We start from the raw sequence: 18,179 nt of genomic DNA, 5'->3' as shown, positions 1-18,179 counted from the left end.
CATCTGCAGAATAATTATTTAATTTATCTTTTTTATGTTGCAGTTATTTTTTTAATTTTTTTATCCCACCTTTAATTATTTTCATAAATAGCTAAAGGTGGCAAACATACCTATTCCTCCTTTTATTTTCCCCCACAACAACCATCCTGTGAGGTTGAGAGAGAGTGATTGGCCCAAAGTCACCCAGCTGGATTTCATACCTAAAGTAGGATTAGAACTCACAATCTCCTGGTTCCTTGAGATACTGAATGAAAGGTAATATAAATGTAATAAATAAATAAAAATTGTCATTTTTGTATTTTTGTAATATTTTAATCGTGAGGAAAGTTTGTTTTGGAAACTGAATCAGTGTGGGAAGTTTGTTTTACCCAGAATGTGCTTCTGGAAATTTTTATTTTTAATGGGGAACTACCATTAAGAAATGGCTAATTCATCCTTTCACTGAAGAGAACTGTTTTATTAATAAGCAGAAAAACACTTTCACAGAGTGTATTTTTCCTAGTCTTTAGCTTTAAGCTAGGAGGTATCCAGTAATAAACACTTTTTTCAAACCAAAAGTAAATTTAAGCACACATAAGTAAAGTGCTGCTTCATACAATCCTAATTTAACATCTGAACCAGTGATGGATTGCTCCCGGTTTGGTCCGGTTCTATAGAACTGACAGTAAAACCGGCGGGAGGCTCTACCCATCCACTACATCATCATGGGTGATCTGAGCATGCGCAGAAGCTTCTGTGCATGTGTGAAAGCACGTGTGCGTGTGCTCCCACTGCAAATCGGTAGTAAAGGTAAGTGAAACCCAACCCTGATCTGAACTACTAGGCAGTTTTTTTAATTTATTAAATTATTAAAAACTTTTTTTAAAAGGTCATATTCCCAAGTCACTTGATAACAAAAGTCCTAAAGGTACGAATTAAAAATGCAATGAAATCCATCAACAAATCCAACATCAATCACAACAAATAATATATAAAAATAACTAATCAATTCAATAAATGAAAAAGATTACTAAATGGGAGCTTGGGGTGAGAGAATTGTGCATATACCTGATGCTGAAAGTATCACTGGTATTAGTCCAGTGAGTCTCTCAGGAAAAGACATGACATATAATCTCACTGCCATTTACCTAATATTGGTATTAAAAACAAAATAGGGAAAGCATAAGGAACATAACCTTTGGGTTCCAGAATTCCTTCCAACTCTTTTACTAGCAGTGGCCATACACAGCATATTATTTTTTTACCTTGTGGTACAAAGTATTGTATTGTACTTCTGCCTTTCTCCCATATTGTGTCTACCTGCCTGTCTGTGAACCTGTGCATTGGGAAGGAAAGAGGAGGCAGTATATATTCTGGGTCACGTAATCAGGAGGGTGGGGCACTTAGAATGGAGTATCTGGCAGCATTCCAAAACATTGGCCAACTCTCTCCCATGGGGATGCTTTGGGAGAATTATTTTTTCATTTTTTCCCCCTATATAACTCCAAGCTGGAACTAACCCATGTTTTTTAAGAATTATGTTTTTATTTTATTTATTACATTTATCTCACCTTTCATTCAGGAGCTCAGGGAACCAGGAGATAATGAATTCTAATCCTGCCCTAGAAATGTGTTAGTTGGTTTAAATCCCCACTATTGTTATGATAATTTGATTAAAAAATTCCTTTATTTATCTTACTGTGAAATAAAATAGTCAGCTGCCAGGTACAAGGGTGTTGGATTTGTCTCAGTACTTTGGAATAAGTGGCTTAGAAAACTCTCCTAGTTTTTTTCTAAGTCTCTAAATGTTTATTCTTGAGTAGCTTTTAGATGACAAAATTAAAAAAGACTATGCTATTGGATATTGAGATTGCTTTATTCAATTTTGTTGCAAATAGCTTGGAATCAGGTAAAACGATGTGTTTATATGTTGGTACAAAAAACACAGAACAGAAATCTAACGCAAAAGAAACAGGGACACAGGAGATCACATTTTTAATGAAAAAGTCAAGGAGTCTCCAAAAGACAGCTATTATAGGAAAGCTTTTAATTACCAGTAGATCACAACAAATTATAGGCAGCTTTTTAAAACATGTGGATATCAGACAACCTAATTTGCCCACTAAAGAATTTTTATGATGAGCAAGAAGCAAAGAGAAAAGAATATGCCAAGGCGATAAACCATCATCTTATTGATTGAACTTAAGTGCATAATATATCATGTGAAAGGCTGGACTAGAAGGAATAGAAATTACAATTAAAATTGCTTGGGAGAAACATCCGCAAATTCAAACATTAAAAAAAAAATTATTGAAAGGAAAAGGTAAATGCCAGTCTCCAACTCAGTATTAAAAAAATACTGGCAATGCAAACAGGTGGAGATTAAACTGAAGTAGTAACATACTATATTTTGAGGAGCTCAAAAAATTTAAATACTATCCAAAATAAAGAGACCTCTGCTTCTTGAAGAAAGGCAACAACAGAACAAAAAAAATATCAAAGTATAGAGGCACTACATTGACAGCAAATGTACATATTGCAAAACCATAGTTTTTCCAGTGGTAACAGAGTAGTGCAAGTTGGACCACTTTTATTCAGAAAGGCTGAATTTAAAAAATTGTCTTTCAATTGTGTTGGCGCAGAAAATCATTGAGAATTTGACATCAAGAATAACATATTGAACAGTACTAGATAAAGTAACACCAGCCTGCAAGCACACATATTGAAGATAATATTTAAATATTTTGAAGAAATAATGTGAAGGCAATCGTCATTGGAGAACACTCTAATTCTTAGAAAAATAAAAAGCAATCCAAAAGACAAGACAGGGTGGCTAGATACTACTTCTGGCACTCTCATGAGTTTACAAGAATTCAAAGCAGCAGTTATTGATAGATCATCCCAGAAAAACAATGTCTGTAAAGTCTCAAAAATCAAAATGATTAAACAACTCAGCAACAGCAGTAAATGTGCCCTAAAGGTAATTTTCTATTACATATTAAAAACATTATTAGGGCTAATGTTCATTCTCATTATTTTTCACCATCTCTCTACAAAAACAACCGTTTCTCCTATTTGTGCAAGTTTCACATAATTTTAGGAAAACATTCTGAATGTTCACTACAAATTTGTGAAAAAACTGCTGTTACTATTATTTAAATAATGCCACATAAAACATTGAATTAAAAAAGCATACATGGTAAGTTACATTGATGAAGCAGCTGTTTAAAAAGAATCTTATTGTACAAAATGTGAAATGTGAAAACTAAGATTGATTAGTTTCCCATTGATCATATTATGATTTGTTTCTATGTGAGACACGATTTAGAAATTCTAACATATATTTATTTAATATTTACCGTATTTACTTTTAAAAAGAGAGCCTAAAAGACAGGGCTTACTTTTCTTTTGGTGCCTTGTTTAAATATAAAAACCTTATTATAAAATATACATAATGACCTCTTTACCACTTCTCTATGCTGGATGAATGGATGGATGGATAGAAGGAAGGAAGGAAGGAAAAAAGAAAAAGAAAGAAAGAGAGAGAGAGAGAAAGAAGGAAGGAAGGAAGGAAGGAAGGAAGGAAGGAAGGAAGGAAGGAAGGAAGGAAGGAAAGAAAGAAAGAAAGAAAGAAAGAAAGAAAGAAAGAAAGAAAGAAAGAAAGAAAGAAAGAAAGAAAGAATTGATACCACTGAATTAATTTTAAGCATTTTTATATTTCAGGTTAAGATACTCTTTTATTTTTATTTTCTTCAGGCACTGTATACAGGTAATCCTTGACTTACAACTGTTCATTTAGTGACCATTCAAAGTTACATCATCACTGAAAAAAGTCATTATGACAGTTTTTCATACTTACATCCATTGTAGCATCCCCATGGTCATGATTTACATTCAGATCCTTGATAACTCACATTTATGATGGCTGCAGTGTCACAGAGTCATGTGATCACCTTTTGTGACCTTCTGACAAAACTATGAAAAGTTGAACTACAAAAAAACTATATATACACACACACACACACCCCTTCATATATAAGAGCATTAGATGGGTGTAGGGAAGGATAAAGGTCAGTATGGGGTAGATTATATCTATCCAATTATAGAGCACTCTGGTATAGTGAACTAGATGCTCATTAAAATATAATACTTTATTTGGCCAAGTGTGATTAGACACACAAGGAGTAATAATAATCATAACGTGATACCACTAAGGGGTGTAATAGGGAAGATGAGAAGGATAATAATACTACAGCCGTACAACATGGGTAAATATACTTAGAAATAAAACAATACTATGCTGATTAGGTATTCAGCAGAGTGAACACCTTCTCTAATGAGGGGAAAAAACTGTCTCTGTCAAGTTATTTTGACATGCAGTGCCCAATAGCAGTGTCCTGAGGGGAGGAGTTGAAGTAGTTTATGTCCAGGATGTGAGTTTAGTTCATGGACTATATTAAATCTAGTTCATGGCACAGATAATCATCTGACACATATAAGCATTGCTGTGCAATCCTGTATGTTATAGCAGGATTGGTATCTGAAATCAGCAAGGAGATATAGAATTGTCCTGGGTATTTATGCAGTAACAGCAAGCTGTTATGAAGCTAGAACAAACGTCTCTGTAATACAGGCACTGGAGAAAGACATACTCTGTTGTTTCTATGTGTCCAGAGGAAAATAGTGTAATTTCGCATACTTAAAATTCAGATTTCACTCAAAGTGGGATATATAGGAGAAATAAGTAAAATTAAATTAATTGTGGTGTTTTTTCTAGAGGAGCAAGGGATAATCCATTATCCCCCCAGATGTGTAATTACAATTTACAACATTATTCAATTTTCCATACCTGTAACTCTGAAACAAACCTTTTAGTTCTCTTTATGTCAAGATGAGCAGGTCTTGTCTCTAATGTTGAATTGCTTCTTATTTATTTATTTATTTAAGTTGCTATGGCAGCTCATTATCAATATCACGACTCTGGGCAACTAACAAACATTAAAAACACCATATCACAACAGTATCAAAACAAACACAGATTGACAGCCAATTTGTATTTATTGCTACAGCAGCCTTTCCCATATTTCCAGGAAGCTCTCAAATATACAAAGTATACCAAAAGTTAGGATCTTAGAGAATTTATTCTATAAATTATATTGAATGTTCAATTTGGTTTCCAGTTTCTTCTAAACACTTCTTTACTCATTTGAAGCATAACCTTTGAACATTCATAAGTACAGTAATTTATTTTCTGAAAACAGCATTAATTAATAAAACATATTGTGACTGGTCTATGGGGCTTGACTTGCATGAACAGGGCAAAGACATCTCCTCGATTCTTGTACCCAGGAGTATACCACTCAACTTCAGTGATTTAATACAGTTTCTGCCTAATTTTTAGTTATGTTGCTAGAACCAGAACTCACCATGTTAAGGTTCCATCAAATGGTAGGATTTCAGCCCAAATTCAACCAGAGGCTTCAGTCAAAAGAGTGATTTTTCCTCATACTGAAGACAGGACACACATTTTAAAAGAAAGCAATTAGCAATTTGTTACTGGTTCTCCTCCTCTATCCAGCTGCCTTCTTCCATATTCTGTTTGTTGAACTGCTAGGCACCTTAGCTTCAGGGTGCTGTTAGTGAATGCCAACTTTTTATGTAATAAGTGTCAGGCCTGGAAGCCATCTTTTGTATCAGCCATCTTCAGCCTGCCACATTTAGTGCTGTGGGAAACTGGGAGGAGGGACTGTATGGAGCTGGGGAGATATATAGCCATAATAACATTCTTTCTCTGGGAGTCAAGGACATCCTGCCCTGCACCTAGAGGGGTGTGACTGGGAGGCATCTCCAGTTGGGATTGTGCATTGATTGGGCCATGTGATGGACATGTGGATGCTGGGCAGGGATTTGGATTTTCATTTGGGTGGGGAAAACCTGGAAGCTTTCAGATTTGGGTTTTCCCAGATGTCCAAATATGACATCTCTAATAAAATGGAACTTTGAGGAACTTCAAGCCTCGGAGTCTTCTTTCATTGCAGGTGTTACTTGGAACCCTGACAATAAGATCTTACGCCTTCTTAATCCTGTTTGAGAACGATAGAGTTGGCATTATAACCATGCCCTATTTATTTATTTATTTATTTTAAAATTTGTATACCACCCTTCTCCCTGAGGACTCAGGGCGGTGAACAGCCAAGTAAAAACATAAACTACAAACATTAAAATACAATCAAAAAGATATATATAAATTTGGTCCCATGATTAAAAACAATAACAGACAATTAAAAACATTTTAAAAAGTGTTAGGCTAGCCCGGCTTGCTGGAAAAAGAAGGTTTTAAGGGCACGGCGGAAGGCACCGAGGTCTTGGATTCTCCTTATCTCTGGGGGCAGCTGATTCCAGAGGGTAGGTGCCCCCACAGAGAAGGCCCTCCCCCTGGGGGTCACCAGCCTACATTGTTTGGCTGATGGCACCCCGAGGAGGCCCTCTCTGTGGGAGCGCACAGGTCGATGGGAGGCCATCGGTAGCAGTAGGCGGTCTCGAAGATAACTAGGTCCTATGCCATGGTGCGCTTTAAAGGTGATAACCAACACCTTGAAGTGCACCCGGAAGACCACTGGGAGCCAGTGCAGCTCACGCAGGAGAGGTGTTGTATGGGAGCGCCATGCGGCTCCCGTGACTACCCGCGTGGCCGCATTCTGGACCAGTTGGAGCCTCCGGGTGCTCTTCAAGGGGAGCCCCATGTAGAGAGCATTGCAGTAGTCCAGGCGAGAGGTGACGAGGGCATGAGTGACTGTGCACAGGGAATCCCGATCAAGAAAGGGCCGCAACTGACGAATCAGGCGAACCTGACAGAAGGTCCCCCTGGCTACAGCCGTCAGATGTTCCTCCAAGGACAGCTGCGTATCCAGGAGGAGTCCCAGATTGCGCGCCCTCTCCGCGTGGGCCAAAGACTCACTCCCGATAGTCAGTGATGGAGTCAACTGACTATATCGGGATGCCGGGAACCACAGCCACTCAGTCTTGGAAGGGTTGAGCTTGAGCCTGTTCCTCCCCATCCAGATCCGCACAGCCTCCAGGCACTGGGACATCACTTCAAGGGCATCGTTGGGGTGGCCTGGGGTGGAGATGTACAGCTGGGGGTCATCAGTGTACTGATGGTACTTCACCCCAAAGCCACGGATGATCTCGCCCAGCAGCTTCACATAAATGTTGAACAGAAGGGTCGAGAGGACCAACCCCTGAGGCACTCCACATATAAGAGGCCTCGAGGTCAACCTCTGCCCCCCTGCCAACACGAACTGCGACTGGTCTGAGAGAAAGGAGAACCACCGTAACACGGTGCCCCCCATCCCCAACTCTTCCAACTGGTGCAGCATGATACCATGGTCGATGGTATCAAAAGCCGCTGAGAGGTCTAACAGGGCTAGAACAGAGGAGCAACCCCTGTCCCAAGCCCTCCAGAGATCATCTACCAATGCGACCAATGCCGTTGGCAGAGCACAGCAGATAAACCCTATTCGAGATCTGCCAACAGAATTTTATGTGCACCAGCAGCTATAATTCAAAGGCTGGGAAAGCAGAGTAACAAATATCATGCAACAAACCTAGTGATAATCAGATACTTTGCTCCATAGGTGATTGGATTTACCTGTAAGTACTCTACTGTAAGTACTGTAAGTACTGTACCTGCATTTGAAGATTCAAGAGCCAGATAGTGCTTTCTTAAGGGAGGAACTAATAATTATTGCCCTGAAAGGTAGTGATTCATTCATTCTTCTCTTAAAATAAAATAGTTTTGGTCTTGTGACCTTATCAATAAGATAAAAGAAAATACCGTGTTTCCCCGAAAATAAGACCCTGTCTTATATTTTTTTGAATCCTGAAATAAGCACTTGGCCTTATTGCCATGCGCTCAAAAGCCCGATTAGGCTTATTATCAGGGGATGTCTTATTTTGGGGAAAACAGGGTACATAATTTAGATCCAGAATACGTGATAAAATACATGTGTGGTAATACAAGGAGTCGGCCAACCAGATAAATGAATGTCCTTTGAAGAGAACCCCAATTTGTTTGATGTGTCAGGTTCTTAGCTCAATTGCCTTAATTAAAAATTTAGCAGTACTGTTTACAATATATACATATTGGATGTGAGCTGGATGTGAGCCCAGGCCAGGGCATCCAATAAGCCATGCTTGGCTTCGCCCTGCCTGCACTGCACTTGTGAACCTCAGGGCTTCACAGCCAGGCCACCCCCATCCCACCAAGTTCCTCACCTCACACACCCGTGGCGGCTAGACCACCAGCAGTAGCAGCCCTGTCCAACAGAAGCCCCATCACCCCTCCACTCTCCTCCAGCCCAGGAAGCCCGTGAGCCTGGAGGGGAAGGGGGCCAGGGCTGGGCTGCAGGGTCCTGGTGCCCCGCGAGCTTGAGGGCTGGGTAGCCACAGTAGTTTTTATGGGAAAAGGGGAGGGAGAAGGAAGGAGGAGGAGAGAAGGCACCAGCCGGATACAACAGTCGCCGGGAGTTGCTGTGCCCACAATGGAAGCATCGTGGCAGAATCAGTTGAGCGAATGGGAGGAGCAGAGGTGGGCAGCGGGCTTTCAGAGTTTGGCATGGGGTGCCACAGAGGCCGCCATCACCACCTGCCTGTCAGCTTTCAGGCATTTCCTCAGTGGTGCTTTCTGTGCTCACTACAGCAGTGGCGCACTTAGCAGGAGGGGGACGGGCTTCACTTTCTTGTCGGCTGGGCTTTACGAGTCTATCCGACCAGGTGCATTTGGTCCTTCGAACTGACTCCTGGGTTGCAGAGTTGAGGTTACTGCACTTCCCATTTTGCAGAGGAGGCTGTAAGAGTGCGGGAAGCCAGGCAGGAGCCTGATCAAAAGGCGGGTTCAGTTCTCGTTCTGACCGTTATCTCATGTGGGATTTGATGCCCTGAATGAAAAAGAAGACTCTTCATTAAGGCATTGTCATCTCAACTCTCGTCATTTCTCTAAAGGGTTGTATTGTTGAGTCTATTTATTATATTTAAAATGCTGCAACTTCACCCCACCTGCCCTCTTAATAGCATAAGACTGTTACCTTAGCAGCAATTGTGTGAGGTAGTTTATTTTGAGACCAGTTCTGGGCTAAATCCCGTCTAGAGCCCCTCTATAGTTGCTGTTACAACTTTTCAATTGTGTTTGCTTGCAATGTCTGATCCCTCACATTTTCACAAGTCATTTTATCACCTCCAGACATCAGTATACAGTTCGTATATTGAATTAGTCCTAAGCTTTCTATGGAAAGCTGAAATGCTTGAAGGGCTTTTTCCCCTTTTGGTTAAAATTGATTTTTTTAAAAAATTAAAATCCATGGGAGAATTGTCAGAGTATGCATCACAACATCCAGGAATGTGTATGCAACCCATCACTTTGACTTCCCATAAGGCTACCACAAATTAAAATGGCAACATTAGGACAAATTTGTAATGCAATTTGGCTTTTTCTCAGAAAAGAAATGGGTGGATTAATTAAACCTCCCTCTCCCCAATTTGTTGTTTAGATTATGCAAAAGCCTGGAAGAATTATTTTAATCTAGGGGGTGATGCAGAACCTTAATTTTGGAATTTAGGCCCAGGGCTGTATACAGATAGTTCTTGACTTACAACAGTTCACTTAGTGACTATTCAAAGTTACAACACCACTGAAAAAAATGACTTATGACCATTTTTCACACAGCCTTTGCAGCATCCCCATGTTCAAATAATCAAAATTCAGACACTTGGCAACTGATTCATATTTATGACTGTTGCTGTGTCCCAAGGTCATGTGATCCCCTTTTGCAACCTTTTGATAAGCAAAATAAAATGGGGAAGCCAGATTCACTTAACAACCGGGTTACCAACTTATCAACAGCAGTGATTCACTTAACAACTGTGGCAAGAAAGGTCATAAAATGGGGCAAAATTCACTTAACAAATGTCTCACTTAACAATAGAAATTTTGGGCTCAATTATAGTCATAAGTCAAGGACTATACCTGTACACCCAACTGGCCTTTTGAGGGCAACAATAATGCTAATGTGGCCCTCAATAAAATTGAGTTTGACACCCTGGACTAAAGCAATCAGGTTCTAGTCCTCTTGGTAGAGATGTCACCAAACATACTATCTCTCTGGACTGCAAGTGTTTGGGTATCAAGACAGTAGCTCTACTCCTTTAAAAAGTAGTTCCAGATCTCTGCTTTCTCCCCATGTTGTTAACATCTAAACAAAACCACTGGAAAAGATCATCTATCAGTTCAGGGTGAGATATTATCAGTATGCAGGTGAAGCCCTATATCTAGGTCAAGCAAGCCTGGATGTCTTTCTACCATGCCTAAAAGATCTGAAGTGGATGGGAGGAAACAAGCTAAACTGAATCCAATGAAATGAAATTGTTTGTCGTCCAGAAACCAACTGATTTATTGGTGACTCCAATAATAGCTCTGGATAAGATCATACGTCCCACAAAAGCAGCTCCACAATTTGGGAGTTCTCTAGGACCCTCCTACTTGATCAGCAGGTAGAGAGTGTGGCTAAAGGATATTTTGTTCATACCAACACCTAGACAGTATTGTGGGAGCTGCATTGGCTACCAATATACTTTTAGAAAAATTCAAACTGACAGTTATGATTATAAAGTTTTTCATTGCTTGGGTCCAAGTTATCGGCAGGACCACCATCTTCTCTGAATCAAATTTGCCCTATTCTGTGTGTTTGATCTCAGAGGGCGAGATTCAGCTCTCCCAATTTGGAACATGAGGGGATTGATGATCTAGAAGATCTTTTCAATAATGGAACAGATTGTTCCACGAAACCCAGATAGTTCCAACATTCTTAATGGTTAGAAAAGATGATAAAGATGGTGCACTCCCACCATGTGTTTGAGGTTCAAGTGCCAGCACTGTGCTATTGTAGATATTTGTGCCTTGTGTTTTTTCTTTTATTTCAGAATTATAGAACATAAGGGATCTAGTTAATTTAATTTTACTTCTAATTCTCTTTTAATGATATGTTTAATGAGTAATCTGGTGGTTTCTACTGACTGTTATTATAATCATAGTTTTATTATTTTTTTCAGCAATCCAGAATTTTATGAATGGGACAGGATAGAAACTATATAAATTACATTATTCAAAATTTGGAGACTGAATTGTACAATTTGGAATTGTACAATTCCAAAGATTCGCAAATAAATGAACTCTTGATTTTCATTCTTAATATCTTCTTGATAATTGCAATATTTCTAGAAATGTTATGGAATATATGGATGGAATAGTAATTCATCTTGCCTTTAGAATGGAGAGCATTCTTGAAGAATATTTGTTGATATTAAATAAAATCTCAAAATATTTCCATGCTATACAGTAACTCTGAACATATATGTTAGTTACATCAACTATGACTGTAAGCCGCCCAGAGTTACCCTGAGGTAAGATGGGTGGCCAATAAATTTTACAAATAAATAAATAAATAAACTGTCCCCTGAATACTACCAGCCTCTTTACAAGCCACAGTAATTAAATTTGACTAAACAATGAGCCAGAAAAACTACTGATGACCATAAATGGACAAGTACATTAAGGAAGCACCTAAATTTCAAGAGGTGATCTCAGAAATATTTGATATCCCATTATCTCCAGTAGAATATTATAATAGTACACAAGAGAATCTTGTTTTAGGCCTAATGGATTTTTGATAAACAAATAATGGTAGAGTATTACTTCAAATGGCCTATAAACAAAGCAATTCAGTTCATTTCGTTCTTGCTTTTTTTCAAGAGACACTAATACATAAAATAGCAACTGATAAGATGCAGCTTGCTTCATTTGTAATGGAAAAATATTTCTGTCACAATGGGGTAAAACACAAAAATATTTATTTATTCATCTAAGGATATAAATATTGATAGAAAGAATAAAAGAAATGTAATAGTTAACAATTAGCCTCATTCTAACACTACTTCACGAAACTCTATTGAGGATTAAATTACTCATTCTATCACAGAAAGATCACCATTTGAACTGATGAAAAAAAAAGATAAAGCTTCCATAAAACTGACTCATTAGCAACAAGGTTTTTCTACGACAACTCATCCTGTCAAGTCTAATTGTGTCCAGAGGAAACATTAGAGAAACAAGCATTATGTACTTTTAAAGAGTGCCAAAGAAAGTATCTTCCAACAAAAGATTTGGTGGAGGTGAAGCTGCTCTATAAAATGAAGAAAGGGTTATTTCAGACTAAGATAATTCAGTGACATTTCAGGAGATTCAGTTAAATTAGAAATGAAATATTTTAAAAACATCTAAACCTAACCAAACAAACATTTACTGAATAATCTAAAGAGGATTTTGCTCTGAATTTTGTTGTTAGTTTTGCTGGATGAATACAAGAAACTTTTTTAAAAATCTTAACAAAAGAAGACAAACCATGCAGAGACCTTACTACAAACAATGCAGGAGTTTAAAAGAATACAGGTTGCTAAAGAATTTTCAGCATTTCATCACAAGTTTTTAATTGAATCTTGCGGGTCTATTAATAGTTATACAAAGAGGGTTTATATGTTACATGTGCATTTATGTTTTTAATTAGAAGCTTATATTAGTGAGGGAATTATAGAGGGGGAAAAGGCAGAATGAACAGAATGAGATGAAGTAGACTGAAAGAACAAAGTCCTTAATAAAATCCAATTTGAATTCAAAACCTTAGATATCAAGAGCCTCTACTGCACCATTTCAATACTCCACAGACATGCTAGATAACTCTGGATTAACAGTCATATAAATTCAAAATGACCACCATCTTGGATCCTTTAATAAGAGATGTGAAAGGGGGAAAAGGATTTATGAAATATCAACTATGAAGTACTATGAACCAAATACAATGCAAAAGAGTCCAAAATTTACCAAATTAAGAATTAAACTAATATGTGGAAGTTTTACTTAATAAAATCTTCATACAAAGACAATAAAAACTGTTGATATTACTAGAGATTCAGAAATGAAACTGGTTAAACAAGATTTCATGTGATAACTCATGAAGTCTGAACTTCCCATCACCATCACCTTTTTGACCTATTTTTCCTGAAAAGAAGCTTTCTGTAATTGTTTGATGGAGGACAAGGCAAACCCAGAAAACACAATGTGTTTACAACAATACTGATAATTTATTTGGTTTTCAACATTAACTTGTTTACTCCTAAAAACAAAAACATTTAAAGTTCCGCAGCTTACAGCTCCATTTGTAAAAGAATGAACATCTCAACTTGTATACCAAGTATATTTTGTGAGCAAATCAAGTCATACATATTGTATTTTTAAATGTTACTACTGCATGTCTATTTTTTTCTATTCTTTGAACTCCAGTTAAGTAGCTGGAAGATTTTATTTCCATTAGCCTTTTTCTTGAAGGCTATATGGTATATGGAAGAACAGAAAATAGAATAAAAAGTAAGAGTTCTTCAAATATAATTTTTGTAACATGAAAAAGGTAATAACTGAAGAAAAACATATGAAATGATCAAACCACTGTGGTTCTCTTTGGCTCTAATAGGGTTGATTTTAAAAAAGTATTTTGAACAGCCCTGATAGATTGAATGAAAAGTGAATTGAATATATATAGCAGATGTGAACGAGCAACAACCTTCCTTTCATCAAATCAATGTCCAAAAGAATTTAGGGTAACTAGACAAGTTCATACACTTTGCTCAGTCGCATTGCAATTATTATAAGTGCATAACTAACTTTTTAAAAAATTAAACTTCTCTTCCAGATTTCTGCTCAGGAAGAGTTATAAAGATGGCTGGTAAGTCTATAAAGGCTTGCTTACCAATGTCCCATCCATTCACTTTCCTCAGAGACTGACTGATCAACTGGTTGACTCCCGGGTTATTGTCTCCTGGAAGTTGGAGCACTTATCATTTAAAACGATTTAATTTTACCCCAACAGCTGCCACATCAACAGCAATATTACTACAGTCCATCAACAGTTTCAGTGATACAAGCGTGGATTTTCTTGTCATCCTTTCCAATCAATGCAATTTATCTCAAGAGTGCCAAGATTGTAATCCACACTAGTATCTGTGTACACAGATCAGACCGTGGCTATCTTTTTCCGGTTGATTAATCCGGAAGGACGGATTTTCAATCTGTCCTCGGCACTAAAAGGTAAGGGAAGCGCAACCAAACAGGTGATGGTAGCGATGGAGGAATAAAGAGAAACAAACTACGGGCATCCTGACCCACCCCGGCTTTTTTACCTTTCACTTGACTTTCGTACTCGGCTACGATCTCTTTGTCCTTCTTGAATCTGCTTGAGGATGACATTATCCAGACGATTTTTTTCGTTTTACACTGCTAGAGAAGACTCCGGAGTTGGGATTACAGGATTATCGCTTTCCCACAGAGAAAGGGGGATCGGCTGGGTTAGGCGCGGCACTAAGCAACGCGTCCCACGCCAGAGCCTGCCGGTTCTCGGAGTAGCTGGCGTAGGTCCCTTCAGCTCACCTCCACAAAAGAGGGGCTGAAGAGGCGGCTTTAAACTAATCCCGGGGCGGGCACCATTCTCCAGCAATAAGGATTGGGGGGAAGAGAGCAGCACAAGGCGGGGCCCCGTTCGCCTCCTTTCGCTCCGTACCGCGGTTGCCCTTCTCCGAAGCTTCGATTAAGTCACTGGAACCGTCGAGTGTTCCCTGGAAGCATCGCTTGCCTCGGGCGAGGAGAAGGGATGGATCCCGGGTGGTGCTCGGCTAGTGTCCGGCGCGTCCGGCGGCACTCGATGAACTGTCGGCAGCTGCTATCGTTGTTGTCGCCTCCTCCCGGAGAGCGAGAGCTACGCAGGCGACCCGCTCCCAAGAGACCTGGGCGAGGCGCCGTCTAACTCAACCTCCAGCAGCCCCTCAAAGCGTCTCCCGGATAAGCCAGCAGCCTCGCCCTCCCAACAAAGTTCTCGCTTCGCCCTTTCCTTCGCCTGCTCCCACTCGCCTCGCCTCCTCCAGCTGGTGCCGCCGCCAAGCCTTTAACTGAGCCCACCGCTTTGCCGCCGCTTCCCGCAGCTGTTGGCCTGAAACGGGAAAGGAGAAAGGAGACCAGCAGCCCATCCGAAGGCGCTCAAGCAAGGAGAAAGACTTTAGCCTCCTGCCCAGCGGCGACCAAGTGCCTATCGAGTTCTTTCCCCTCCCTGTGCAGAGCGACGTCTCTAGTAGCCAACGGCAACTACGCCAGTTCTTCTGCCGCCCAATGGCAGAGAGCAGAAGGCGGGACGTAGCGAGCGAGGTTGCCGAGTGCCTCCCGGGGTGAAGAAGCGAGCGGCCTGTGCCCAGGCTGACGCTGGAGGCTGTGCTTAAACGCCGGCTTTGCTAAACGCGCTGCTGCTCCTGAGCGGGACTCAAAGCAGCTGCAGAGGGGGAGGGACGGCAGTTGAGCCGCGCGGCGCCTGTCCTCTTCCCTCTCCCGGCGAGCATCTGGTGAGCGGGGCTGTGCTGGGGAAAGGAGTGCTGGGCGAAGATAAGGTGTCGGAAAGCGCTCGGTCCCGGCGTGGAAAGTAAATGCGGTTCTGCCTGAGGAGGAGGAAAGAGAAGGGCGGTTGCTTAGTTTGGAGATCACGTCTGCAACCTTGTCGCAAGATCGCCAGAGCATTGTTTCCTTGTGTTCGCTTGAAAACCGTGTTCATCTTCTAGGTGCCTCCGCCATCCCGTCCCTTTTAAGAATCCTACTAAATAGCTATTAGAGGGGAAACTACAGAGTATTGTGATGATCTTACACCGAGAAATAATGTATAGATGTGCGCACGCATCTATATATCTTCCACGAATGCGCCTGGAAGTATAAGAAGTAACCACACCCATCTTTGTGGAAGACACGCGCGCGGTCCAGATCCGAAGGCGAAGGAATAAATGCCACGGAGAAGGCCCTCGGCTTGCGAAATATAGATAGTACATTGATGCTTGTAAGACTGACAGAAAATTACGCTGCTATTGTTAAGTTGCGAGCAATGATAGAAATCTTTTAGATTTCTTGTTTTTCTAAACTATTTCCAAGATTGATGTTTCGTGGCATTTAAGCAGTGTACTAAATAATATATATCTCATGTATAATCCGTTTTTCCAAGGAGCTGAGATGACTTCCTCAACCAGTTTTACAATAATTCTGTGAAGATAATAGGTTCAGATGTGTCTCCCAGTAGTGGGATTCATGGTCGAATAAGAGTTGAAACATGCTTGGACAGCTGCAGTTTGGAAAAGCCTAAAATCAGATGCAGAATAATTCAATGTTGGTTGATGGTGAGGGTCATTTCTCCCACAGAGCTGCAAATGATTTAAAGAAGCTTTATTTGCACTATCTGTGAAGGGACTGACCTGGCCTTTATATTGGGCAGTTGATAGCAACATAAAAGAAGTGTGCATTGGCGGGGAGGGGCATGATTCTAGCTCTTATCTGTAGTCTGACCCTAGTTTTCAATTTGACTATTTAAACATAATAGTCCATGCCTTTCTATGACAAACCTTATTTTACCCAACTTGGATTTTAAAAATTATTTTTTTTCAGTATTACACTTAGAAGTAAATGAAGCAAGATAGGTCTACCAATTAAAATTCATCATCCCATTAAACCACTACATCATTCATTGAGATATTATTTAAAGCAAAATGTGCTTTTATTTAAAAAAGATTTCTGTTGCATATGGAAATTTTAATTGAACAATCACTTTCAGGGAATTTTATATTAAATACCAGAATAATTGTTACTTACTCTAGTACAGGATGTTAGGCACAACTATAGGACTTGGTAGGCCCTACAGATAGCCCTAGGCTGATATGTACATTTCAGGTTGCAGTATAGTCATGGGAAACATATCTGGGACTGAAGCTATCTTTCTTCAGATAATCAAGTCAAAGTTTATTAACCAAATTTTATGTGGACTGTAATATGGCTTGGCTGAATTAATTAGAATAATCATCTTCTAAGGATCGAAGAAAGATTCTAATCTAGGCTTATAATGGTACAATTGTCTTTCAAGTTGTTAAAGGCGTTACTAAGCTCATGGTCTGAAGTCACTGACTAAATGACAAGAAATCATGTTTGGATCATAGAATGTAAGTCAAAAAGAATTTAAATGAGAATAGAGAGAACATTGAGGACATCTGCAAGGTTATTTTTCAAAAGCTGTTTTTATTTATATATATGGGAAGGGCTCATGAAGGCAATCTTGTAAAGTATAGCTTTCACTTAAACGAAATAATGTTTTTATGTTTTTTATGACCCATTTTCATTAACATGCAGTCTGTTTGAAGCTTAGCTCATTCTATTTTTTTTCCTGCTAATGTGATTATTTCATTTTAGACAAATCTCTTCACTTGCTGCTTAATCCTTTTCTATTTACACAATGTAGACTTATAAAAGGGAGGCATTTTATCAGGCAAACTCTAGTGGGAGTAGTTCATGGTAGTATATCTGGTCATTAATATAAATTGCACATACTGTTTATAGGTAAATTGAAGTAATTATACTGGGTCAGAAAGAAGATTGCATACGCAGATATAAGCTCTTCTATTAAAATATTAAAGTATTTGATGAAAGAGATCTATTTGTTCTTTATACAGAAGAAATTCTAAAAACTGGCAAAAAGGAACAGCTTAAGCTACCTTATAAAGAATATATAATTGAGTTATTGCCAGTATTGCCTACAGGAAATGTGGCTTTCTGTATGTTGCTAAAGGACAACTTCTGGTAGTTGCTACAACTGAGAAACACCACTTTCTCATCCCAGTGTAGAAGTTGTGGTACACAGCTCCATGGGTTCAAACAGGGTTTTCCCCCTTCACATCTGCAACTTTCTGCAGACAAAACATGCATCTTACTATTAAATTGTAAATAATAAATTTATCAGCAATTAAAAGATTTGTTTATATTTTCAAGAGGAGTGTCCCCAATTCATAACATCATGGGTTGGTCTAAAGGATGTAGAGTATATGGTGTTTTAGGAGTAGCCTCATCTGACTATATGAGAAGGACATCTAATTGCTCATCCCATGTTCCTTTAATTGCAGCTACTATGTAAGATTCCTTACAAAACTTTTTAAAAAAACACCCTTATTAACCAGACTTTTCCTCAATCCCTACCCCCATTGAGGCCACTTAATTTTATATTTATTTGATCCAATGTTAAAGTAGTGTT

At 39.2% G+C, this 18,179-nt stretch overlaps 1 protein-coding gene across 1 annotated transcript in view; it reads right to left on the bottom strand.

The window, feature by feature from the left end:
- The window catches only part of SRGAP1 (SLIT-ROBO Rho GTPase activating protein 1), a 155,693-nt gene extending 140,604 nt beyond the window's left edge, over positions 1-15,089 (bottom strand). Inside the window, exon 1 of the mRNA XM_070946667.1 lies at positions 14,263-15,089. Within this exon, the coding sequence (XP_070802768.1) occupies positions 14,263-14,329 (67 nt within the window). The 5' untranslated portion in view covers positions 14,330-15,089. The remainder of the gene's footprint in view (positions 1-14,262) is intronic.
- Positions 15,090-18,179: the final 3,090 nt, after the last annotated feature.

The sequence above is a fragment of the Pituophis catenifer genome, unplaced genomic scaffold (genome assembly GCF_029215685.1).
Source record: "Pituophis catenifer annectens isolate HBS135680 unplaced genomic scaffold, rPitCat1.0.hap2 SCAF_7, whole genome shotgun sequence".
In the NCBI taxonomy this organism is placed as follows: Eukaryota; Metazoa; Chordata; class Lepidosauria; order Squamata; family Colubridae; genus Pituophis; species Pituophis catenifer.
Note: the sequence above shows the minus strand (reverse complement) of the source record. Positions and strands in the feature narration are given on the sequence as shown.